Genomic DNA, 23,932 nt, shown 5'->3' with positions numbered 1-23,932 from the left:
TGAATCAGGCAGTCGTCCAAGTATGGGTAAACTTGGACATTTCTTTGCTTGTAGTACGTAATAGTTGGAAGCAGGCATTTTGTGAAAATTCTGGGCGCAGTGGATAAACGAAAGGGAAGTGCAGAGAACTGCTAATGCATAGACCTGGCCATGAAACATAGATACTTCCTGCATGACTCCCTTATGAAGATGTGCAGATAGGCTTCTTTTAAGTCTAGGGTGACTAACCAGGCATCCTTGGCTAGCATAGGTAGAAGCTGTTGCAGGGTAAGCATTATGAATTTTGGTACCACCAGGAAGGTGTGGAGAACTGAAAGATCCAGGATTGGGCGCCAACAGCCCCCTTTTCTGGGTACCAGGAAAAGTCTGGAATAGAATCCTTGACCTATCTGTTCTACTGGAACTGGCTGAATAGCTCTGATGGAAAGCAGGGAAAGAACTCGTCTTTGGGCCTCTGCCCACTGGTTTGGAGGAAGGTCTGGGAACCCTCTTGGGGTTGGCAGTGAGTGAAAGTAAAATTTGTACCCCTGGGATACAATGTTGAGGATCCATCGGTCTTGAGTGATGGACATCCAGTTTTTTGCATGAAGGGCAAGTTTTTCTCCTAGGGGCACAAGCAATTGGGCAGGGATGGGGAGTTGAGTAGAGAAGTCATTGTGAGTTTTTCCGTAAGGAGATGGCCAACAACTCCCTGCTTTGGGGGTGGGGGCACTCCATTGCTTAGATCTCTGCATACCCTGAGACTGTAGTCTGGGTGGTCTGTTTCCCCTGGGTCTGGCTTGAGAAGGCCTGTAGTTTTGCTGGAAAAGGACCAGTGTTTGGAAGGGCAATGCCTACTGAATCTAGGGGGTTGCACTTGTAAGAATTCTTTAACAGTCTGCATAGACTTAGCTTTTTCTTCTATCTTTTTAAGAACCTCTTCTGCTTTGGTGCCAAACAAACTCTCCTTATTCAAAGGAGCGTCTAGTAACTTTGATTTGACATGGTCTGGCAAGGTCTGCTCCTTGAGCCACGCATGTCTTCTCAGTACAGAACCAGTGACTGCTGCCTGGCAAGATGCGTCTAGGGCGTCAAAGCCACACTGCAAAGTATGTTTGCTGACTTGGCTTACAGAGTGCATAAGCTCCTGCAATTCTTTATTTTCTGCACAGTCTGTAAAGGTTGCCACTTTTTGTTTAATAAGTTCCATAATATGTTGCTGGTACTTCAGCATGTGAAACTGACAATTCAATGCCCTAATAGCAAGAGTTGCAGAGGTATATACCTTCTTACCCCATCTGTCCAAAGCTCTGGAATCCCTGTCCGAAGGGGTGGAATTCTTGGCTGTAGTTGCCGTGATACCTTTAGACCCCTGGGAAATGATCTCTGGGTCAGCAGTAGGATTCTTGAAAAGAACTTTGTGTGGGTCAGATACTCTGTAGTACCTGTCTGGTTTCCTAGGGGCAGGAGGTAAAGTATCAGGAGTAAGACTGGATTCCATATAAACATCAACAACAACTTCCAGGACAGGGGGTATTGCTAAAGGCCTGTGCTGTGGCAAATCTAGGAATTCTCTGAGTCTCTTTTTGGACTGAGGATAGTCTTGGCATTCCCAGTGGAAATGCTCTCTTAAAGTATGTAAGATTTCACCAAAAGAAAAATCCTCTGGAGGAGAGGCAGAGGGAATGGATTCCTCTGAATCTGAAACCTCATAAGCAGATAAGGGCATGTCTTCATAATCAGATATCTCAGAGTCATCGGACTCCTGGTCTGTTGACGCTGCAGGGGACTGGTCTCTTGTCCTCTTAGCAGGGGAAGGCTGACTTCCCCTAATCAGCGTGATAAGTTCTTCTGCCATTCTAAGCATATGTTGTTGTGGCATGGGAGCAGGTGCATGCACTTTGGTCGTCGGTTTTCTAGGCATAGTGCATACTCTTGGCCTAAGAAACTCGGTAGTTTTATATAAAAAAGTCGTCAGTTTGAGTTGAACATCGGGTGAGCGAAAAACTGCCTCAGATGCCGGTGCCTGCACAGTGGCTCCCGACCCATCCAAGGTAGAGATATCCGCAGGTTCCATAGTCGAAGAGTCTCGCGGCATACCTGACTCTGAATGGGTCTCGGTAAAGGTCTGCGAATCCACTGACGTGGGCATCAGGGGCTGCGAAAGTGCCTCACTGAGTACCAGCGGACTGGCGACTAGCTTAATGGAAGCATCGTCGGCAGCTTTGGACATATGCAGTCTGTCTCTGTCTTTATCCTTAAGTTTTTTTGGAATATCGGTAGTCGGATGACTTACCGAAGCCATTTCAGAATACAGATATCAACAGCGAAAGAATTTAGCGACAAAGAGAGCCTGATGACGAATGGTTCGGGCATTAAACAAGGCACAAAAACCGAAAGCGAGGTACGTCGTGGTCTGGGCCTAAATGGGTGACGCAGTAAGAATGAAAATCTCTGTGAGGTATTTGCTTTCCATAGGCAAGACAACTGTTAGCTTTTTCTGACATCGGTTAGAACAAAAGAAAAGGATCCCCAATGGGGTACTTAGCTTTAGAAGATTTCAGGATTATTCAATTCGTAAACGAAAAATTCAGGTAGCAGCCGACCGGCACTTGCGAACTGCTTCTGCTTCCGGCTCCTCTGCAAAAAAGACTGATGTAATGGCGTCGGCTGCCTGTTTTTATACCACTGACGACCTGACATCAGTCTTGGAGTGACAGCATCCGACACAAAAATACTAAGTCTCTGGTATTCAGGCCGACTGAGGGCTACCTGCAGGCAGATAACCCAAGTGTGATGACTGCAACAGTGAAACGCAAAGAACATGTGATCTGTTAACATGTACACCCATACTGACAGATATTGGATTTCCCTGGAGTGACACCAGAAATAAATCAAATTATTAAAATCAATCATTTTATGTCCATTCTGTGGCATCATCCTTGGTGAAGGTAGAATGCTGCTCAATGCAAGGCACATAACTATTGGCGACACATACTCAGAGATCCATAATGTCTCTTTTCATATAGTCCAGTGAGGTACACCTCAGGTCATTCAAACGCACATGGACTATAACAAGAATCATACTGGTACCTGTGGTGCTGTGACTTGAGTGGGTGTATATGTGATACTGCAGATCCTAGTTCAAGATAAGCAAGTAACCATTATCATCACCTTGTCCAGCCTAGTGATAGGATTATCTGCTTGTCATATAACAGAATCCCCTATGACAAGTATATTAGGTAAAGTGGTTTAATACCTTATGGGCTTTGCTCTTGGTGGATTGTTGGGTGCAGGTTTATGTGTGGTTTTTGGTGTGTGCTTTAGTGATTGCTGAGGGTAGGTGTTGTAGTCTGACGGCTTAGGAGGTCTTTGAGGTTTGGAGAGGTTTCTTTTAAGTGGCTCAGTATAAGAAGGTCTGTGTGTCTGTGTGTGTGTGTGTGTGTGTGTGTGTGTGTGTGTGTGTGTGTGTGTGTGTGTGTGCAGTGAGCATTATTGTTGAAAAATGTAGTGCGTCTCTGGGTGTTTTGAGTGTGTGTGTGTTCCTGACAACCTTGTTTGCAAGCAAGATTTCTGTCTACTAGGAAGTTATGTATGCACATCTCTCGCATTCTGTTTTAGTTTCGTAAAAGATTAAGAGGCTGTCTGTGCACATGAGACAATTGCTACATTACCACAGGATGCTCATATCTACCAAGCTGGCCACAGAGACATAAGGATGCCCATATCTGCCAAACTGGCCACACAGACAGTAGGAAATTCCAAATCCATATTGTAAAGACCTGTCTTAGTGTTGGACTATTATGGTTTAAAATCTTGGTTTTATACGTATCATCTGAGTGGTGTACTGGGTGAAGGCTAGATGTTAGATAGTGCTATGATCTTCGTGCTGTTTGAAGCTCTAACTAGCTGCCCTAAGCTTAGCCTTGAGCAAAGCCTTTCTGTGTTATGGGTTAAAGTCCTAAGAAATAGCTTTATAGGTTTGTTACTATACAGGGTGCTGCTAACTGCCATTGAGCTGTGAACAGCTCCATGAAAATGCAACCAATTTATAGCAGAGAGAAAAAAGCTGAAAACCAACTTCCATGCCCTCTGATCAATAATGGACTAGAATTTGCACTTCATGGAGTGTCTCCCAACACAGACAGACCAAGTAAACACCTTCTGCCACAAGATAGATGATCCTGGAACTTCTTAATGTAGAAGCACAGCAAAAGTCTCTCTCTAGTGCAGATTAACAGGAAACTAAGTCCCTAAAAAGTCCAATGACTGATGAAACAAGCACGCTTCAAGCCTCCCCATGTTTTTCCCAACTCTGACTGATGAGGCTATTTTACTACTGCCACTAAAATAGCAGTCAGAGTCTTCTTAATGTAAAAACACACTTTGGTTAGCCAAACGTGAAAAGGTACCAACTAACTACAAGTAATTGTCACTTTAAGCTCCCTTCCCAACTTGGACAGACTAGGCTACCCTTCTACTCCCACTAGAATTGCAGTTTCAGGCTTCTTAATGTAAAAATGCACTTTATTTAGCCAAAAGTGAAAGGGTAGCATAAAATACATAAAATAACTAGCTACAACAAATTAACTGTAACTTTAAGCCTCCCTGTGCATTTTCCAATTCAGACTGACCAGGCTACTTTACTACTGCTACTAGAAGTCCCAATCTTCTTAATGTAAAACCACAATTTAGTAAGCCAAAAGTGAAAAGGTATCAGAAACAAATCAAATAACTAGCTGCAACAAGTAATTCTCACTTCAAGGCTCCATGTGCATGTTTCAGCTCAGACAGGCAAGGTTACCTTTCTACTCCTAAGGTGAGATTGTCTGCCACTCAAGGGCCAATAAACAAATATCTGACACCAAAGGAGGTATGAAACGTGGCTGCTCAGACTCTGCACAGTTTATAGTGATATACAAGTCTGTTTATAGCAATATACAAATCTTTGGGCATAATATGGAACCACGAAGAATCTGACTCCATCCTAGCCCACAAGAAGGATGCTGCTACATCCAAGCTCAAACATAAAACTGCACCTTCATTAAGGTTGCCAAGCCAAGACCTTCTGGGCCTTCTCCATGACTGTGGTCAACTGTCAAGGGAGAGCACACAGTGCTGCATAAGAAAAGGCAATGAGCAGAAACCAGGGAAGATTACTGATTAATCTATAACCTTTGATAACGATGACAAAGGGGATACCCCCAAGGAAAATGGTCAATCACCGCTTCTAGAAGCCAGTCCCCTTATTAGAGGGCATACAATGGTTCTCCTCCTGCTAGGTAAAAGACACAATGGCCTACACCAGGGAAGGTTCTGCGCTGTGTGAAAGGACAACACTATCAGCAGATGTACCTATACAGAATAACTGGAGACCTTCTGTTAGGACCCTACTGTGCCTTTTAGGCACTAGCCCAGTGCTGACACTGATTCTTTTTCATTCCTTTCATCCCTTTGGCTCTACCAGCTCCATTCGCCGTGTAGGTTCACTCCGCTCCCCTACCCTGCCCCCAAATTCCACCCTCCCCCACCAGTACCTCCACATTTATAATTAACTGACCACTTCCACCATCCAATCCAGATTACTCACCTCACCCCTACCAACTCCTCCCATAGTCCACTCCCTTAAAAGTAATCCACCCGCTTAGACTATGCCACCACCCATTAATTATCTGATACACTAACAAATCTAAACCTAATATTAACTCCAAAAAGCCAAACAACTAAATTGCAACTTAACTTCTCTCCACCTTCATTCAAACCATAACCATGTCCCTCAAAACTCAATCCACATTAACACAAATATTACTTATAACAACCTTATTTAATCTAACCCAACCAAATAACATAAATCATTCTCCCCAATTTCACACCACTACCCTATCCTTCCATTAATGACACACACAACTCTACCTATATACCCCTTATCGCTTCACCCTGAACACCACCATGCTCTTCCCCTATAGAGTTCTAACTAAAATCACCACTCGCAATTATATTAGCCAAATTGCCTCAAAACTCATTAACTCCACTAAGTACCTCTATCTAAGAAATTATCTCCCCCACCACCTTATCTCTATCCTCCTATCTGGTGACATCCACCCAAACCCTGGCCCCTCCTCCGCTCTGGACCTAACTTCTCAACCTCATCTCCCTCATGCAACAGGTAAATCCCTCCAATTCTCAGCCCTAAATACTCAAAGCCTCTGTAACAAAATTCCAAACCTTCATGCCTGGCTTCTACACAACCAGCCAGACAATCTCTCCATCTCAGAAACCTGGCTCAAGCCCCATATAAAAGACTTTGAACTAATACCACCTAACTACCGCATTCTAAGAAACGACAGAACACAAAAAAAAGGGGGTGGGGTAGCACTCACTCTGCATTCCTGCTAGTTACCCCTACACCAAACCCTTCCCCAAACTGGGTAAGGCAAAACTGATACCAGCCTCACTCCACCTAAACAAGCATAAACTCATATTTACCCTCTCCCTCTATATCTCCCCTGGTGATAATGTCTCATCCCTTGAAGACATTCTCTCCTGGGTCTCCTCTAACATCACTCATTAAACAATAATCCTGGGTGACGTTAATATAAATAGGACCACAATCCAATCTCCCACTAACTCACTCAATATTAACTTATATAACTTCACACAATTAATCAATTCCACTACCAAACCTTCAAAGAACTCCACTACTGGAAGTACAATAGACTTGATTCTAGTATCCCATCCTCAATATATCTCAGACAGTGGTATTTGCCCAGACCAACTAGCTGACGATTTCCCCACTTTTGCCTGTTGTCTCACCTCTTCTATGCAAATAACTCACACCTATACTTCCTCTCGCTGCTTAAAAAACTTCAATCCTGAAACTTTCAAAAACACACTAAAAATACCAACTGGAACCCATTAAAAACCCTTCCCCTAGATAATGCCCTTTCCTACTTTAACATCACTTTCACAAACCTACTGAACTCCCTTGACCCCCTAAAAACGAAACGCATAAAAAGTAACCCTGTACCTTGGTTAACTAAAAACACTTTAGTTACCATGCGACTTCGCAACAAAGTATGGGCGCGATACCAAAAAAATAAAATCTCTATTGCCCTTACTGAATATAAAATACTATGCAATAAAGTCAAAAAACTCACTGCCTCTGACCGCAAAGTATATTTCACTACCCTCCTAAGTAACCACAATACTAATCCCACACTATTTTGGAAAGGAATCGTATCTCTTCTTAACCCTGGAAAAACAGAAAACCCTTGCCCTAATCCAGATGCATCCGACAGACTTAGCAACCCAATTTAACTCCTTTTTCATTGACTCCATCAACAAATTAACATTATCCTTCACCAATAGGTCTGTAGCTCCTCCCCTAACACCCAACCCCCACCTTTCTCCATCAATCCCATCTCCATATCTACCATTAAAAAAGTCTCCAAAATTAAAACCTGACTTCAATGCCCATGATGAAATCCCCTCCTACTTCTTAAAGTAGCTGCTGAAACAATTGCCCTCCCTGTAACCATACTAATAAACCAGTCTATCTTAGAATGCCAGGTCCCCCAACTTTGGAAGAAGGCCTTTATTATTCCTCTCCATAAAGGTGGCAATAATAATGACATCCCAAACTTTTGCCCTATCACCATCCTATCCCCTATTTCTAAGCTACTTGAAAAGTGTGTCCACCAACAACTCTTACCCTACCTCATCAATAATCAGCTTCTTACCACCACACAACATGATTTTAAACCAGGTCATAGTACCTCCACTGCTCTCCTCTCCTTCCTAGAAACAATCAACAAAGCCCGCTACTCTGGCCACTTCATATCCACTCTTTTCCTTGATCCCTCTAAGGCATTTGACACTATTTCCCACAACCTGCTTCTTACCAAACTCTCTAAACTTAACCTATCCCCTTCCTCTACCCAGTGGTTTTCAAACTAACAAACAGGCAACAAGCAGTTAAATTGAAAAAAGCTACCTCACCCTTCCTTAATACATCCACAGGCACCCCCCAAGGTTCCATTCTAGGCCCCCTATTATTCAACATATTCATACATGATTTATTCCAAGCCATTCCAAACTCCAGTCTCATCCAATATGCCGATGATTCTACTATAATCTGTTCCTCCCCTTCCATCACAACTCTTAATCTAACACAAGCTGCATTTTCTTCCACTGAACAGTGGATGCTATACAACCATCTAGCCCCTTAATGCAACCAAAACAAACCTTATGCTATTCAATACTTCCAAAAATTCTTCCCTAGACAAACAATCCTTCATAATTACAAGTAAAAATAATACTCTCCTAGAACTAGTCTCTGACACAAAACTACTAGAAATTATCATCCACGATCAACTAAAATTTGACAAGCAACTACAAGCAAATATATATAAAAAAAAAAAAAAACCATAAAAAATTAAGTATGCTTTACAGTCACAGTCGCTTTCTCTCTCCCACCACCAGGATTACATTAGCTAATACATACTGTATCCCATCCCTTTTATATGGCACATCTATCCTAACCAGCCTGCAATCTTCCCTCAAAACAAAACTCTCATCTTGTTATAACAAAATATCCAAATTTGCAGCAGGTCAGAGAGCCTCCTCCCACCACTGTAATTCCCTTCAACTAAGTTGGCTAGAATTACCAAACTTCCTCACATATACCCAGCTCATCCAAGCACACAAACTCATTCATAACCCATCTCTCTGCCCCTAGCAAATACCTTTGAAATGTATAAGCCAGACAGACTCCTAAGATCCAATTCCCAAAACCTAATTAAATTGCATAAACCAACACGTCCAGCTGGGACTCACCTAATGTCCTTCTCTCTTGCACACCTCTGGAACGCTCTCCCTTCTCCCATCCACACCACCAGCAGTCTCTCCTTGTTTAAATCCTCACTGCACTCACACTTTACTTCGCAATGGAAATGCTCTTGCTCCCATCCAACCTAATTCTGACCACACTTTCTTCCTAACTTTCCAAACTTATTTTTTGCCTGTCACTGCCTCCTAAAGTTCTACATCCCTTGTGATGTATTTGATCAATGACTAAAAAGTTACCTCATTGTAATTGCCTAAAAAAACCCCAAAAAACACATTATGACAGTGAATTAACGATTTAATTTTGCAAATGAAAATCTCTTTTTATTTCTGTATTATGTAACATTTATTTGAAATGTATGATATGGATTTGTACTTTCTGAACTATGTATATAACATTTATTTGAAATGTATACTATGGATTTGTGCTTTTTCTGTACTATGTATTTGTATTTTTCCAGAGCTTGTCTCCCCAGGACTCCACTGAAAATGGGCTCCTTGTAGCCCAATGGACTATCCTGGAAAACAAACTGCAAATAAATAAATAAGAAAGCATCCCAAGCATCAACCAACCATGCCAACAGGGCACTCTGCAACAGCACAGGCAAGAGAACCAAAAGTCTACTCCAGACAGCTGGATCACTAAGATCTAGAACTAAACACAAGCACTTTCCCTGTCCAGCAAAGCAGAAGGTGCAGGACAGCTGCCCCCCACCTAGTTTTTGAAAAGAGAACAGCTTCTTCTGCCCCCTCAGTCATAGAATCTAGGTCTACATCATGATGTCTGATGTAGCAAAACTGCCCAATGAGAAAAACAAATAAAAAAAACAGGAAGATCAAAGGATAACTGAGATGAGAAAGAGCACCACCCCACCTCAAAATGGCAGCTGAGCCAGCAAACTTGGAAATTCACCCCATAACCTCCACCTCCAGGGCAGGGCCAAACAAGAGTCCAGCATGCATGGAGGCAGCTGGTGGAAACAACTAAGGTTCCAAGTTGTCACATAGGGGGATGCAGAGGGACTGCCTTATTTTTAGGGTGACAAAACAGCTTCCTCCTCTTTTTTATAACAGGGAAGGGAGAACAAAAATGAAATAAATAATCCCTCCACAGGCTAGGAGCTCTTTACTTTTCAGACAGCAATTCTCTATAAAGTACAGTTTTGTACCTACCATAAATGTAGATGTCCGATAGATATGCAACTGCAGTCATAACATATGGGTTGTCCTGCCTCAGGCAGCCCTCGGTCGGCCGGATTCCAAAGTCTGGGTCCGACGTCGGCTGATGTCACATTTCTCTCAGACGTCAGAGCGGCAGGAGTACATAAGCATCAGCCGAAGCCATCTTCTTCAGTGTTTCTTGCCCCAGATGCCAGGTGCCCTCCAAGGAAGGCTGTAATCAATTTGGAAGACAAAAACAGGTTTCCAGACAAATAAATGAGCAATAAACAGATACACTATAACAGATATCCCCAGCTAGGATAACAGGGAGAGGAGTGGACCCAAGGAATAGAGGGGAAGGAGGGAGGGAAAACCCGACTGCAGTTGCATATCTATCGGACATCTACATTTATGGTAGGTACAAAACTGTACTATGTCCTTCAAGAATGCAACTGCAGTCATAACATATGGGTTGAATACCATAGCTTAGCTGGGGGAGGTGGAATGCTCTAAGAAAAGGATGGTGTAGCTATCAATCCCTGCAGGACTGCCGAAGCAAAGCCTGCTCTGGATCTGGAATATAAAGGGAGGTTGTAGTGTTTGGAGAATGTATGCATGGAGCTCCATGTAGCAGCTTCTAGAATGTCTTTTGTAGGTACCCCTCTTAAGAATGCTGTAGAGGTGGCTGTAGCTCTGGTAGAGTGTGGTCTGATATTGGCTGGTACACTCTTTCCATGGAAGGAATAACAAAATCTAATGCAATGTCCAATCCATTTTGAGATAGTCTGTTTGGAAATTACTTTTCCTTGTACTCCAGGGGCGTAAGCTACAAAAAGCTGATCAGACTTCCTATTGGCCTTGGTTATGTCCAGGTAGTAGCGAAGTTGTCTGTGAATGTCCAAGGTATGCAACAGTCTTTCCCCTTTGTTCTCAGGATTGGGAAAGAAAGTAGGCAGGTGAACTGCTTGATTTAAAGAAACCCTAGATACCACTTTTGGCAGAAAGCTAGGGTTGGTTCATAAGGAGACCCTGTCTCTATGAAAGGTTATGAACGGTGGTATTGCCATTAGGGCCTGTAATTCCGAAACCCTTCTTGCTGAGGTAATTGCCAACAGGAAAGCTGTCTTCCATGAGAGGAATTGTAAGTCCACAGAAGCTGCTGGCTCAAAGGGGGGTAGAGTCAGTTTTTCTAGGACAAAGTTGAGGTCCCAAGCTGGTACTGGGGCCTTTCTTGGTGGCGTGATATTCTTGATTCCCCTAAGAAATTGCCTTAACAAAGGATGTGAGAACACAGGTGGATCAGTGTTGTATCTAGCTGAAATAGCTGAAGCATGTATTTTTATAGAAGAATATGAGAGTCCATTCTGTAGCATATCTGCCAAGTATTCCAGGATGAGTGGGATGTTCAATAATGATGCATCATGACCCTTGCTGGTATTCCAAATGCTGAATCTTTTCCATTTTGCAGAATAAACCTTTCTGGTGGATGGTCTGTGGGCTTCTGTTAATATCCGCTGAACTTCCTTAGAGAGAGATAGATTGTGGTTATTCATGGAATCTCCCAAGCTGTTAGCTGGAGCGTCTGAATGTTGGGATGTACTGTCTTGAAGTTGTTTTGAGTCAAAAGATGGGGCCATTGGGGAAGGGCCCATTTTTTGTTGTGGCATATGCTCCATAGTAGTGGATACCAGTGTTGTCTTGGCCAGTCTGGAGCTATTAGGATCCCTTTTGGCTTCTCTGCTTTGATCTTTAGTAGTACTGTGGTCATCAGTGGCAGAGGTGGGAATGCATAAATTTTTAGGAAGTTCCAGTTGAATGAGAGAGCATCTGTTTTCCATGCTTGTGGATGATATGTCCTTGAACAGAACTTTTGCAGATGATGATTGAGGTGGGAGGCAAATAGGTCTACTTCTGGCCTGCCCCATGTCGAGGTGAGTCTTATGAAGATTTCTGGATGTAACCTCCACTCGTGGGGGTCTAGGAAATTCCTGCTTAGGCTGTCTGCCAGCACACTGTCTTTGCCTGGAACAAACTGGGATTGCAACTGTATGTTTAAGCTCAGTGATTTTTCCCAAAGATTCATTGTCAGTCTGCAAAGGGGGTAAGAATGGGTGCCCCCCTGCTTGTTTATGTACAACATGACAGTGGTGTTGTCTGTCCGTATTAGCAGGTGGCCTTGCTGAAGTTGTTGTCGAAAGGCCTCGATGGCATGCATTACTGCCAGCATTTCTTTTTGGTTGATATGCAGATGTGTTTCCTTTGGAGACCATTGTCCTTGAATACATCTGCCCTCCATGTGCGCCCCCCATCCAAGGTCTGAGGCATCTGTGGTCATTGTTTGTGTTATTTGTGGTTTTTTGAATGACATACCTGTGTTTGCCTGACTTAGAGGCCCACCATAGAAATTCCTTTTGTAGGCATGGAATGAGCGGTATGGTTGTCTCTAGGTTGTTGCTGTGTTGAGACCATAAACTTTTTAGGTACCATTGAAGCTTTCTCATGTGTAGTCTTGCTAATGGAACCAGGAGAATGCAGGATGCCATGTAACCCAGGGCCTGAAGGAATCTCCTTGCAGTCATCTGGGTGAGCTTTGCCAAACCTTTGAAATAATGAGTTAACTTCTTTTGCTTGTCTTCTGTCAGGTAAGCCATTTGAGAGGTTGTGTCTAGATTGGCCCCTAAGAAAGTTATTTGCTGGGATGGCTGCAGTCTTGACTTTTGGAAGTTGACTGTGTATCCCAGAGCTTGTAGCAATTGAATGACATAATCCAAGTTTTTTGTCAAAATCAGTTTGTCATCCGCTTGTATGAGGCAGTCGTCCAGGTACGGGTAAATTTGGATCCCTTGGAGCCTGCAATGAGCAATTACTGAAGCCAGGCATTTTGTAAATACTCTGGGCGCAGTAGATAAGCCAAATGGCAATGCTTAGAATTGATAATGCTCTGGCCCTGCAAGAAATCTGAGGTATCTTCTGCAGCTGTGTCTGATAGGGACATGCAGGTATGCCTCCTTGAGGTCCAGAGTAATCAGCCAAGACCCCTTGCCCAGCATGGGAAGGAGTTGCTGTAAGGTCAGCATTTTGAACTTTGGTACTATGAGAAAGGTTTTTAATGTGGACAAATCCAGTATTTGTCCCCATTGTGTTTCTTTTCTTGGAACAAGGAACAGTCTTGAGTAAAACCCCTGGCCTTGTTCTTGTTGTGGAACTTTTTCTATTGCATTGATCTGAGCAAGCAGAGAAATTTGCTTGATAGCCTCTGCCCTCTGGTTTTGCGGTAGGTTTGGCATGCCTTGTTTCCTTGGTAAGGTATGAAAGTGGAACCTGTAGCCTAGGTCTATAATGTCCAAAATCCATTTGTCCTTTGTCAATCTGTGCCAATTGTCTGAAAACAGAGATAATTTTCCGCCCAAGGGAGCTTCTGTTTGCTCTTTGGTTAGCGGAAGTAGAGGAAAGTCATTGGGATTGTCCCTGTGGGGCAGGAGAAGCCCGTGTCACTTCTTTGGTTTGCTGGTTGCCATTGTCGTCCCCTGTAGGAACCTCTGTATTGTCCTCTTCCTCGGCCACACCTGTTTTGCCCTTTGAAATCTTTCAGGATTAGGAAAGGACCAGGTTTTGAAGGCCAATTCCTGCTGAATCTGGGTGGCTGAACCTGGAGGAAATCTTTGACTGTCTGAACTGACTTGGCTTTTTCCTCAATGGTCTTTAATACATCTTTAGCATTAGCACCAAAAAGCTTGTTCTTTTCCAAGGGTGCATCAAGAAGTTTTGCCTTAACATGATCTGGTAGAGGTTGTTCTTTTAACCATGCATGTCTACGAATGACCGCCCCTGTCATAGCTGCCCTACATGAAGCTTCCAATGCATCATATCCACACTGAAGAAAGTGATTGCTAACTTGCTGAGAGTTGTGTACAGCCTCCTGCAAAGACTTCCTATCTAAAGGTTCAGGAGAGGCCAAAGTTTTCTGTAAATCATCTAACAGGAAATCCTGATATTGAAACATATGAAAGAGACAATTGAGAGCTCTCATAGATAAAGTAGTGGAGGTGTAAACCTTCTTCCCCCATCTCTCTAATGACCTAGCTTCCCTGTTGGAAGGCAAAGGATTTTTGGAGGTGGTAGCTGAAACCCCTTTCGGCCCCTGTGAGACAGTTTCTAAATCAACAGCATGGGCCCTAATGAAATGAGAATGTGTTTCAGGGACTCTATAGTATCTGTCCGGCTTAGCAGGAGGGAGAGTATCAGGGGTAACACTGGAGTCAGAGTATAGATCATCCAAAACATCAAGCACAGGAGGTATAGCTAAGGGCCTGTGTTGGGGCTTTTTAAGGAAGGTTCGAAGGCGCTTTCTGGAATCAGAATATTCCTGGCCTTGCCACTTAAAATGTTCCCTCATGGAATGCAGAACTTCCCCAAAAGAAATATCCTCAGGAGGGGAGGCCGAGGGGATGGAGTCCTCTGCATCTGAGTCCTCGTAGGTCTGGAAAGGCTCTTTCTGGCTATCAGAGTGGCCAGAGGCCTCAGAATCTTCATCTGAAGAGAGAGGGTCAGTGGGCTCAACCCTGGGCCTCTTATCAGGAGGAGGCTGGGATCCTCTCTCAGGATGGGCCTGGGAACCTCTGATCATGAAGATCAAGTCTGCTGCCATGGTCATGATTTGTGTTTCAGGAGTAGGCTGAGGTAAGGCTTTAGCAGTAAGGTGCTTGGTCTTGCTGGCTGCCTTAGCACGTGTGTAGGCCTTGATAGACATGGACATGGGAGGCCTAGCAGCTCCACGTGCAGGAATGACCTTATCCACAGCAACGGTCTCGGGCATTTCCTCGGTTTCAGTATCCGGAGGAAAATCAATAACTGGCGTTGGTGTGGTCTCCGGTATCGGAGGTATCGGTAATACGGTGTCTTCGGTTCGGAGCGGTAAAATAACCGCCTCAGAGGGAACCGGGGCACTCGCGGTAGGTTTTGGCGTGGTGTCGGTGGAAGACGCGGGCCGAGGATGTCGGTCCCGGTCTTTACGTTTTTTAGGAGTCTGCGATGTCAGTAATTCCGACGGCATCGTGTAATCGAATTTTTCACTGAAAAAGTCTTCAGCGAACTCCGCCCGGCGCCTCAGAGTGCGCTTATTGAAGCGAGCACAGGCGGCACAGGCCGAGATGTCGTGGTCTGGGCCCAAGGCAAGGAAGGCAGTAAGAATGGAAATCCTTATGAGGTATTTGTTTACCACAAGACAAACAATTATTAACTTTTTCAGTAATTTCTGACATCGGCTGAGGCAAGAAAAGGTCCCCAATGGGGTACTTAGCTTTTTTGATGACTTCGGATCGAAGAATACAGGAGCTGACCGACCGGCACTTGCGAACTGCTTCTGCTTCGAACACCGCACGGCAAGAAAGACTGAAGAAGATGGCGTCGGCTGATGCTTATGTACTCCTGCCGCTCTGACGTCGGAGAGAAATGCGACATCAGCCGAAGTCGGACCCAGACTTTGGAATCCGGCCGACCGAGGGCTGCCTGAGGCAGGACAACCCATATGTTATGACTGCAGTTGCATTCTTGAAGGACGTCCAGAGAAGGCTGGCCAGACTGTATGCTCTCCATGAATCAGGATTCCAAAATACTGCAAATGAGACAACTTGTGAGAAAGGACAGCTTCAGCCATATCATTCTGCACAATTACCCATCCCTGACTGGACCTCAAGCTAGAGTGGAGTAATAAATTACAAGCAGATACTTGAATGCTGACAGGATCTGTAGCTTTTTTCCCTGAACACAGATTCTGAGAGGTTCCTGAGTATGCCCACTGCCTGTTCAACTAGGAAGGAATGGATGGAATATAGACACAACAGAAAAATAGATGAGGGCCAAAACACCAAACACAAAAGAAAAGTATTCCCTTTTACCAGACCGGGTTTATATTATACATTCAAAGAATATTTTATTCGAACACGGAAAAGTTGACACAAACTTTTCCTAGAGAAAACATTTGTTTGGCCATAAAACAAACTCTAAAACGCTAACCAACTGGGGGCTTTTCTCCCCCTTCCACACACCCCTAACTAAGTATACCAACTCCGAGATCAATCTACATTGGTGAAAAGGGCAATTCCCAATAATGACCAAGTGAATTTTTTTCTCTAGGAAAGATTTCACGGAAGTGGCCATTAACGGTTTACAGCTTTTGCTTTTTACATGTCAGCATTTAAGTGTTCAAAGAAAATGGTCTTCAAGCATATAATATAGACCCACCACACCTACTCAAAGCTCTATACTCCTTCTCAGGCAACAGGGGAAGATCAGAGGTCACAAAGGCTCTTCAGAAAGTAATTTTCTCCAATACTAAGCACTGACAGTCTTGGGGATGTCACAGCAGCACACAGAGGCACCTCCAAATTTCAAAATAACATTTTTAAAAGGCTGATTCTAAAGTGGAAATAACCAAGGGCCTCAGTGGCTCCTACCATGGAGAGGCCCAATAGAGAAGGAGGGGTAGAGGTCAAAGCATGACAAACTTCATTATCTTTAAGGAATCCCCTACTGAAAGGCCATCTGGATATGCTTAAGGAGTGGAGTGGCTCACTGATCTTGTCTATCTCAGAGATGACAGCCTCAAAATCCTCAGAATCACATGGGACTCTCTATTGGGATGAAAAATTATGCCAACCAGCAATCTTGATAAAAGCTTATGTAAGCATAACCATGTGAAAGACGCACACTAGGTGATGAGTAGATCAGGGCAGATGCACATGGGGGATAGGCCTGGCCTTCAGTTGGGTCTGGTGCTGGCATGAATTTAAAGTTTCCAGTTGTAACATTGTGCACCCAAGACTCAGGCTTTCTCCATGCAACAGGCAGTCTTTTAGAGTCTTGGGCCAAGGCCATGGAACCTGGCATTGGCATATGCTCATCTGATGGCCCTTCCTCACTTGTGACTGACTAATCCTCTTAAATGTGGGGACATCACAGGCAAAGAAGTCTCTCAACATCAAGTTCTGCAAATCTGCAACTGTTTGATTCAAGGAGTTTTTTTTGAGAACCACCTGAACTGCTCCAGGTCCTGGATGGACTGTGTAAGCATTCTACAATGTACCACAGAGAACATGAGGAAAGACAAAGCTAATGTCACAACTTACTATGGGTGAACACCGTCTGTAGGAAGATAGAAAGATCACAAAAAATTCAAACTTACCTACAAAAAGGGTTGTGGCAAAGCCAGTCCTCTGAAACAAGTTTCGGGGATGAAATTCCAACCTCCTCTTCCAGCCATAAGAGGGATTATCCTGCCTGTACCATGAGAAGTCTCCTTTCGCCATGCCACCATAAACAAGCCAGTGTAGAATCTGGGCAAGTTTTAATTGTCATGAAGCATTTTAAGCAAAGTGTATGTGACTAGGGGAATTTAAGCTAATAACAAGGACAGAGATGCTAACTGTGAAAACAGCAAAAAAGAACTGGCAAGCATGTAGAATTAATGCATTTATGCCATAGCAAGCATAATCCTTTATGCAATTTTGTTGAAATTCCTTAAACTGTAGTAGTTGTGATGAAAGGAGTACTGCCAGCACAGCTAGCTGGAATTTTCTAAATAATCATATGCCATTGGTGAATATCGAAATGATTTATACACAATGCTCGTGTTACAAATGTATTAGAACTGTATGTCATGTGTATATCAAAGTGCTTGTACAGATGTGTGGGTTGAAAAGGTATTTGTAGAGTACTGCGTTTGAAATGTAATCCATAGTGTACCCTACTGGAAGAGAAGAGAAATGTACATGCACTATTGTAGCTGTTCAAATGTATATATTTTAACAGTGGAAACTGGAATACAGGAGGTTAACCTCAGTCCAGTAAACTTTAGAAAAATATCTGAAATTAAATTACTTTAAAGGCTAGGCCATAAAATATGGTATCTTTCAGTTCTCAATGCAGCAAGAGACAAAGTCTGTGCTAGGAAGTTTTCTGTATTGTCTTTAGGGTGAACTAATTAGTCTTGAAAGCATGAAGGAATGCAATTGTTTTATGACTTCCAGCATCTGCCAAAAACCTGAGGAAACACCCTCGTCTGTATATTTTTACAGGTAGATGCTAAATGCAACCATATGCCATCAATGGTTGTTTTGCCTGGGAACTATGGTCAGATGACAAGAAGTGATGTCATTTTACAAGCTATCCCAGCAGTAATATTTTAGATATTATTTTGAGAATACTCTTAGTGTGAAAAGTATTTTGCATTATGTCTTGGACCTGACAAGAGCTAGAAGATCCATTCATCACATCCACCTTGCTTTAGTAGTAAGTTACTAGGGAACAGTAATTCTCTTAGATACAGCCAGGAATACAATGAAGCTTCGTTTCTTTATTTGAGACTGTCCTGCAATGTTGTTTTAAATATGTCCTGTGGTTTTGAACTCTGATATCACTATGAATATATATTTAATATTGTCTTGTTCTTTTATTTTTAAATATATTTAAACAATTTCATTGTGGCTGATCTGTGTAGAGATATTTAAGTTTTGTGAGTACTTGCATATTTATTTGGTGACACTGTGTGGGCCACTCCTAATAGCCTTGCTCATGGTTAAACTACCATTTGTGTTAATATTAATATTACACAGTAAGAGTGGACACCCTTTGTTAAGGGCCTTAAAGTAACTGATAAGAGGTTTTTGTGGTAGTGAAAACTACCTTATAGTCTGGGCAGAAGGAGGCATAGCTAGTAAACCTGTGTCAGCCTTTCCCAAGTGTGTATGTGTGTCTGTGTGTGTGTAAAACAAATATTCAAGAGTGTGTGCGTCAGCTACTTGGGCAGGGACAGAGTGCTGGAGGACTTGGCTTGGAATCCTGGCTAAGGACTCAACTCTACAGCTGTGCCAGTGGGGAATCTTATTGGGGATCTGGACTGACTGTGGTCTCTGTGTCCTCTTAAGTGAAAATGCACTTGATGCAGAGAGCTGAATCTGGAAATACTGTGTGTGCGCCTGTTATGCTGTCAGTGAATGTCCTCCCACAGGTGACAGTGGTGAGGATTGAGGCTCCTTGATTACTGGTCCAGTGGAGGGTCATCACATTTGATGGGCAGTGGTGGGATATCCATGTCACAGTAGTGATCCTTCAAAATGCAAGTGCAAATGTTGGGGATACATACCAGTTCATTTAATTCTTTCCTACTCTAATATATGCAGCAAAGCCTCAACATGAGGGATGCAAAATGGAAAAGCCACTCTGCAAATCCACTTTTAAAAGTGTAAAAATGAGTTTATGTTTTTGATGAGCTCATAGTTTAATTTTCACAGAATTGGGACTCTTGGTATCGGGGTCTCCCACTTCTGAAAGGGAGCCATAATAGCTGCACATCAGTCCAGAACCAAAGGAAAATTTTAAAAAAGATACAGAATTCTAGCTGGTGGAAAGAATCAATGTTCCCTCTACTGGCATTGCCAGGGGTAGTGATATTGTCATACACAGGGAAATGGAGATGTTAGACCAGGATGCCTACATTGGTTGTCTAGAAAGGTTTACCTTGTGGCTGGTAAAGTCCCACTGCTGTCTGCCAATGCCTTCAACAACTCAGGCAAGGCCTAATGGGCAAGGAGAACATGGTGCTACCTGACCTACCCCTGGATATCATATAGGCAATGCAATATGGTAAACTGTACTAACCCCTAGCCTCCATCCTGTGTTTCTCTCCCTTGTGTGTCAACACCCTTCTCTTTTTATTGTCCAAGCCTTCCCATCACCACTGTCCTCCCTTTCTTTGTAAGTCTCTGAATCCACAAGTCCTCCCTCACCCACAATGTGTCAACACTTTCCCTTTCAGTCTTTGTCTATGTTATATGTTTGTGCATTTATGCCTGCTACTGACCATCACCGTCTTACCATACCTTTCCTTACATCCTTACTCAACTATCATTTTCTCCACACACTTGTCCTTACCTTCCTTATTTCTGCTGTGTATTATCCTTTATTTACTGTTCCTTTTTCCTATTGTCTTATAATCTAATTTCTACCCTTTTCAAGGTTAAAACAAATGTAAAATCATAGCGGCCCATTTAAAGTAGTGTGTTTGCTGTTTATTATATTCTCTTGTCTTAGCTCAAGTGCATACAGTCAGGTGCATGCTTCCTCTCTGCTCATCATTTTTTTCTGAATGCTAGCTGTAACTTTGCGTTCTCTTTCATTGCAGATCCTCTTCCCAACATGAGTTGTTTTAATAATTAGCTGCAATCAAAACAGCAACTTTTTACCTACTTAACTTGTAATGAGCCACATCACTCAATGAGCTGTAACAGCCAATCCACTGTCATACTAAGCACATTTTTGAGTCCTAAGGATAATGTGTAAGGTCAGCATTTTCTGGATGGGGCAAACACCTATGAACTTGGGGAGCATTATGCTGGCTCAGCTAATTGTCAAACCTACAGTACCTTCAGAAAGAATGCTTGTCAAAGTCAAAGTAAACTTTACAGTCATTCAGAAATCACACAAGTGCAAAAACTGAACGAAATTCCATGTCTCCAGACTCAATGTGCAGACAACATATAGACTATTTTCACAGACATTTACACACATATAACACCTAGCTATTACATTACGGACATGCAGGTAGACAGACTAACATTGCACATAATTAGAAAGACATTTTAACACTTTTCAAAGTGAACATTTACTTGCATGAGTTAAGGCACTGCATTGATCCTTGCACAGAAAGAGACATTTGAGTATAACACTGTGAACATTAAGAGTATTGCACTATGGACCTTAGAGTACTGTACTAGGGTTAATTTACGAATTCGCAACATGTATTGCACTGAAAGAAGAGATATTTTACTGTATTACTACTGCCCTAGATGGCCTACAAGTTATAGTCATGGTGAATATTGCACTAAGTATTAGATGAGAGTGATAACCACGTTAATGCACAATTTGAGACAATTTCTGCTGACCAGATGGCCATCATGGAGTGTGGTGGTTACTAAGAGTTCAGCACCCTGATGACATTAGGGAAGAAGCTGTTCCTGAATCTCATAGTTCTGCAATGTATGCTTCGGAAGCACTTTCCGGATGATAGATGCAGGAACAGTCTGTAAGCAGGTTAAGTGCAGTCTTTAATTATTCCTCTGGCCCTGCTGAGACATCTAGATAAGTATAAGTCATCGGTAGATGGTAAGGTGGTCTTAATGATCCCCTCCGCTGTATTCACCACTCTCTGGAGGGATTTGCACTCAGAGATAGAGCAGCTTCCATACCATATTACGAGGTTGTTCATCAGGGATGCTTTCTATACTACCTCTGCAGCAGGTAGTGAGGACTGTCAATGGGATATTTGCTCTCCTCAGCCTTCTTAAAAAGTGCAATCTCTAGTGCACTTTCTTGACTATTGCATTTGTATTTGTGTTCTAAGACAAGTCCTCATCGATGTACACTCCCAGAAACTTTGTGCTTTCCACCGTTTCCCCACTGATGATGAGGGGAGAATGTGCCTTGCGATTTTTCCTGTGGTCCACAATTATCTCTTTTTTTTTTTGTTCATATTTAGTGCCAAGTTGTTATTTCTACACTAGGTAATCAGTTGTTCCACTTCATCTCCATAAGCCGTTTCATTGTCATTACTGATAAGGCCCACCACTTTTCTGTCATTACCAAACTTGATGATGTGATTTGTATTGTACCTGGCTGTACAATCATGTGTTAACAGGGTGAACAGCAAGGGACTTCGTACACATCCTTGTGGGACTCCAGTGTTAAGAGTGCTGCTATCTGAGGAGTTATTTCCTGTGCACACTTTCAGATGTCTGTCTGTGCGACAGTCAAGAATCCAGTTATAAAGTGGAGTGTTGATGTCTAGTCGGAGTAGCTTCATTACCAGATGAAGAGGGATGACCATGTTAAGACATGTCAGATTGTCAAAGACACGATGCAAAACTACTTTTTAAATGAGCAAAATGAAGCAACTCTACTATACCTATTAAATAAAAAATGGGTGCATCACAGTTGTTTGATATAACACCACCATAAAAACGGGCCAGATACAGGGTATGTTAATTTCTTATGGGCAGTCTATCAAGGACACTAAATGATCGTTTACAACACTAAGCCAGTAAACATCAGAAAAGCACTCTAAATGAAAACTTTGTCTAAATAATCATAAAAAGGATGCTGGAAAAAAAGACATCTAAGCTAGATAATGCTGAGTATTTTCCTTTGGAAGGTAGTGTTATACAGGTTTTCTAATTAAAGTCTGCAAGAGCTGTCATCAATTTACATAACACTGGTCACAAGTCCATCAGAATCACTCAGCTGTCATCCACACTAAACATTATAAAAACAAAAAACATTGTTTTGCAGGGGAGACATGCCCACTGCAGCCTCAGTGTAGGAGGTAATGTCCTTCAACAGCCCGTTATTTATATTTACAAATTCAGAGATTGCGCTACTTTGGGGAAAAAGGGAAATCCACAAAATAGTGCAATCTTTAGCTTTCTTGCACAAACTTTAAAAGTGCACATTAGTGACCAACTTTCAGAGTGTCACTCACTAGTGCACTGTTATTAAACCTGGTACTCATTTTTAAAACATGAGAACATTATCTAGTGTTGTGAGAGCAGTGATGCCATATGTTGTGCTAGGAAAGTGCAAACCCCCTCCTTAGCATGCATTTTCACTTGCAATGGAAATGCAAGGCTCAGGCAAACAGAAGTCATGAGGAATGCAAGCCACACCTACAAGCCCATCATGTTTCAGTTGCAAGCATATAACAAAACAGCTTCTCACCTCACTGTACATTTTCTGCTCACGCTGCTGTTCCTCTGGTTGAATGCTTACAGAGGTATTTTCAATGGAATACTTCCAGAGGTCCCGCTTCTCTCTCTCCAGCTCTAACCTGGATGAAGAAGGAACAAGCTAACTTACTAAAATACATCCAATGAAAATAAGCAAATTCAAAATAAAGCAACCCAATAAAATGTTTCTCTTTGCATTAGTTCCATAGTACACATAGCTAAAGCTATAACTACTTTTGTTTCTAAAACAGGCTCAAAAGTATAAAGATGCATATTAACCTGTAGGGACCTTTGTCGTGGTTGAAATCTGGCTTGACTGTAATGACCCCATTGCCATCTACTTTAATAGTACAGAGGACATATTCATATTCCTGGAGACCTAACCTGTGAAAAATGCATAAGTAAGTCATTATCATAAGTCATTAAAGTTTTACTTATTTGTTTAACTGCCAAGTGACTTGGTCCAAGGATCCTTTTTGGCCACAATCTGAACCAGAATCACAAAATTAAACTTGTCACAATAACACAGCAGGAATCAGGTGAGTTAACTTACAAAATGTACAAGACAAACAATTTAGTGATACCAATGTGATTAAGAGTATACAACACAGTGACTGCTAGAATTATACAGAGTAAATACAGTAAAGCATATACCCAGTAGTTGTGCAAAAATGAGTTAATATGCAATGAAGAGAATATACAAAAGAATGCAACTAGGGTTACCATCTGTCCCACTTTGCGAGGGACAGTCCCTCTTTGGGCAGTTGTGTCCTGCAAAAAAATTGAAAAAATGGCAAATGTCCTGAGATTTTTAAAACAAAAATGTTCCTATATTTTCTTTAATAGTTGCATAAAACAGTTGTATCTGAAACACCTAAATGTTATAAGAAACAGAATAAGCAACTGTAATGCTACAAGAATAAGCTTTTATTTAGGCAAAAAAGTGCAGTTCTCTCTTTTGTACTGGCTATGGGTATGTTTTGCCCTGCAAAACCTGATGTTTCTACAAAACATGTCCCACTTTGGGCAACTGAAAAGGTGGCAACCCTAAATGCAACAGATGTACAAAAGTATGTAATGTCACGTATACAAACATAGGCGATTAGTATAGCTTAAAAGTTAATTAAGAATCTTGCTATGTCTCTCTCAGATTTTTTTAAATGCATTGGGGA

At 42.4% G+C, this 23,932-nt stretch overlaps 1 protein-coding gene across 1 annotated transcript in view; it reads right to left on the bottom strand.

The window, feature by feature from the left end:
• Positions 1–23,932, bottom strand: part of MKS1 (MKS transition zone complex subunit 1) — a 1,448,767-nt gene that overhangs the window by 977,420 nt on the left and 447,415 nt on the right. Inside the window, exons 7-8 of the mRNA XM_044054835.1 lie at positions 23,040–23,144; positions 22,753–22,861 (exon numbers count right to left, since the gene is read on the bottom strand). Of these exons, the coding sequence (XP_043910770.1) occupies positions 22,753–22,861; positions 23,040–23,144 (214 nt within the window). The remainder of the gene's footprint in view (positions 1–22,752; positions 22,862–23,039; positions 23,145–23,932) is intronic.

The sequence above is a fragment of the Protopterus annectens genome, chromosome 13.part0 (assembly GCF_019279795.1).
Source record: "Protopterus annectens isolate FY-2018-M chromosome 13.part0, PAN1.0, whole genome shotgun sequence".
Lineage (NCBI taxonomy): Eukaryota > Metazoa > Chordata > Ceratodontiformes > Protopteridae > Protopterus > Protopterus annectens.
This window is presented reverse-complemented; position numbering and strand designations above follow the sequence as displayed.